This window comes from Zingiber officinale, chromosome 1B (assembly GCF_018446385.1).
Source record: "Zingiber officinale cultivar Zhangliang chromosome 1B, Zo_v1.1, whole genome shotgun sequence".
In the NCBI taxonomy this organism is placed as follows: domain Eukaryota; kingdom Viridiplantae; phylum Streptophyta; class Magnoliopsida; order Zingiberales; family Zingiberaceae; genus Zingiber; species Zingiber officinale.
In genome coordinates, this window is record NC_055986.1 from 3,456,109 (window position 1) to 3,459,520 (window position 3,412).

Consider the following 3,412-nt stretch of genomic DNA (forward strand, 5'->3'; position numbering starts at 1 on the left):
AATTATTAAAGACACCTGAAACTAACTTTGAAAATTAAACCAGACCTTTTAAACCGACTCTATATCCTAATTAAGATTTTAAATTGCCAGATCAACGGTGGAATAGGACTTGCATTGATTGCGCCTTCGCGGCTTGAGGGCAGACCGGGTCAAATAGTCTTTCCGACCGAACCGGCCGGTTCAGCTAGCTCCTAAAGTGGCAATCTACCCGCTGGTCCTCTCAGCCACCTTCCTGTCCCATGAGATCCTGCAACCCACGGCGTCTTCTCTTCAGCCCCGATCGATCGAACAACTGAGATACCGTAGCTTAATTCCATGGCCGTCAGCCTGTGGCGATCTGTGTTCGGATCCGCTGCCTTGGCCGCGCCGGGGGAGGACGGCGGCGTCGCGTTCTGGTCCAACCCTGAGCGCAATGGGTGGCTGACCAAGCAGGGCGAGTACATCAAGACGTGGCGCCGCCGCTGGTTCGTCCTCAAGCAGGGAAAGCTCTTCTGGTTCAAGGATTCCCAGGTCACCCGCGCCTCCGTGCCCCGCGGCGTCATTCCCGTCGCCGCCTGCCTCACCGTCAAGGGCGCCGAGGATGTCATCAACCGCGCTTTCGCCTTCGAGCTCTCCACCCGATCCGAGACCATGTACTTCATCGCCGACTCCGAGAAGGAGAAGGAGGAGTGGATCAACTCCATCGGCCGATCCATCGTCCAGCACTCACGGTCGTTGGCCGATGCCGAGGTCGTGGACTACGACAGCGCCAAGCGTACTGCCACGACCTCGTCCTCGACTGATGCGAAGCCCTCCAACACCGATCAAGAATAGCCGATCCATGATGTACAAATTCGCCTCTCTCAAAATCTAGGGTTTGTAATTTCTCACTATGCTTTCAATAATTTTAACAATGTGATTTCTTCTTGGTGATTGGAGATATGAGTGTGATCTCCATGTTTCGTATGCTACTAATTGCGTCTTTTCTTTCCTCCATTGAATAACTTCATCGGCTTGCTAAATATCCTTTCATTTTTGCCAATAATCTCAGACATCATATTCCTCATGCCCTGTTCTTGCTATTATTCTGTCACATCTGAAATTTCTTCCTCATAGGCACCATTCTCGATTGTTCATAAAGATTATTCAGCATCAAAAGATTACCTTTTTATTGAAGAATCAATTGATCATATAGGATAGCCTTGCCCCCTTTTCCAAAAACCTTAGCATGCGTCTTACTAGTTCTTAGACTTGTTCGAGAGCCATGTACTGAGAATGGCTTAGAAAGAAACCATCTACCAAGGTCAGTTAGAATCCATGGAATTAGCAAGGAGAAGAAAGCAAAATAAATAAATCATCATCATTTAATTGTATCTTCATCATTTGGGGTTGGCTATTAGTAAGCTTAAGTAATTTATTTATTTATTATTGCATTGGATTGATATTTTATTTAGTCTCTTTATCCTTTTGCACTGCTCTAATACAACCAACTTTTGTTCTTTTTACTATCCCAGAGTTATGTTGATAATATGCCATCCCAAGGGCAGCATTATGTTGATAATTTGCCATCCCAAAGTTGCTGTGATGGCGTGTAGTGAATGTTAGACGGCTTGTGTTTCCAGCCTGAGTAATGCATAATATTGCATATTATTTGTAGCATCAAACTAAGTCTGAAAATTCTCAGTTAAGCACATGGCATGCAACTTCTCCTTTAAGCTTATTTATTTATATTGACAATGACTGTCTTGACATAATTCAAGTTGGGAACGCACATGGCATTCGTTTGCACGAGAGTGAACAGGAATTTGAAATTTATTATTTGATCCTGAATCAGATAATCAGGTTTTAAATTGGTACGAGATTTTGCTAAGAGCGCCATATCATAACTCGTCATCAGATGTAATTTTCATATATTTGATACGGTGCATAATGATAGAGTCAGATAAAATCAGGTGGTCACAAGTCAAGGGATGTAACAGTCAGAAGTTAAGAGAATGTGTTAGCCAGCAGTCAAGAGAACGTGGCAGTTAACAGCTAGGAAAAGAAGAAGTAAGACCGTGTGACGACGTCAGCAACCTAATTCCTGATCGGGTTCTCACAGACCATGACCTCAGATATGAGATACCTTGGTTTAAGATATGGGAGGCAATCGGGGAAATATCTGACCTGGATCTGGCTGGTCGGGTTTTCACGGCTCGGTTATGTCCAGGTCTGGGTTTCTCAACAAATTAACTCCCTATCAACCAACTCTCGATCGGCTCTTGGGCGATCTCACCACAGCTCCCTACCTCTCAAAGTTTAGGTCAGGAATTATACCCAATAGATCATCCCGAGTTGCCTTATTCATATCCGATTGGCACAGAAGGTCGGGACGGGAGGTGTTATACGACAACAAGATCAGAGAATCATAACCGCCTGTCAGAGAATAACTGCTGAGTGTCAGGGAATGTTCTAATGGTCGGCGGTCATCTGCGAATGTAACCTTCCTTCAGTCCATAGGAGGAGGCCACGCGCCCTTCATCATCTGGCAGATCCTGACACCCGACATTCTTTGATATCGGCCAGCCTCCAGAGGTACGTACGGTCATATAAAAAGGGAGGTCCTCTCCCTTGTATAGGTACGCTCTCTCGCACATTTGTACTTGTCCTCTACTTTTCTTTCTCCTTCGTACACTGTTTTTTTAGGGAAACGTACCTGGCTTGAGCGTCAGAGGATCTGCTCCGAGAACTTTTTTCCTGGTTTCTAGGCTTTAACGTCCTGTGTGCTTGTTTGAGTGTGCACAGAGTTCAAGTACCACCGGCACAGTCATCGTTGTCCGTCAGCACCATGTAGGGGTTCATTCTTGTAGGTGCATATAAGAAAAGTGTCTTAGTTGTTCTTCCGTTAATACCAATAATAGTTCATCTGGTTTTCATACTCAGATTCTAGACATGATTAATATTATATAATTTCTCTAAAAGAAATATGATAAACTGATTTGTTAGTTAATTTAATCTGTTGATTTAATTTTGAAATATTCTAAATTGATCATTTTAAATTATGCGTTGTAAGAAAATATACCTTGTAGAAGTGTATTCTGATAAAGATCAATTAAGAAGGATAATTGTTTAAAGCAAAATGCTCGATCGATTGGTGTTTCATTGCCACTTCAAAATTCTACAACTCCGTTTCCATCACAAACTCACTGATAATGTGTATTGCGATTAATATGCATTTCGAATACCCATGACACACTCCACTCCAAATCTTTACGCTGGAAAGTAGAGATATACAGAAGAAAAAAACACATTTGAATAAGAAAACTAGTACACTGAAATGATATTTAAAAAATGATTTAACAAAAAAAAATTAAAAGAAGTTAATTCGGGTCGGTTATTGGACCAGTCGGATCGTCCGGTTCGCTGACGATCGAACTGGTACCGTCGTTGGCTT

At 43.0% G+C, this 3,412-nt stretch overlaps 1 protein-coding gene across 2 annotated transcripts; it reads left to right on the forward strand.

Annotated features, from left to right (window-relative positions):
• The first annotated feature begins 228 nt into the window (after positions 1-228).
• LOC122047214 (pleckstrin homology domain-containing protein 1-like) lies at positions 229-1,934 on the forward strand. Of its 2 annotated transcripts, none has more exons than XM_042608357.1 (2): positions 229-825; positions 1,494-1,934. In XM_042608357.1, exon 1 carries the CDS (start codon positions 316-318, stop codon positions 811-813), a length of 498 nt encoding a protein of 165 aa, XP_042464291.1. In that variant the 5' UTR covers positions 229-315; the 3' UTR covers positions 814-825; positions 1,494-1,934. The 2 variants fall into 2 exon arrangements, with proteins under 2 accessions (XP_042464291.1, XP_042464282.1); XM_042608348.1 differs by having other exon boundaries at positions 229-854; positions 1,494-1,928.
• Positions 1,935-3,412: the final 1,478 nt, after the last annotated feature.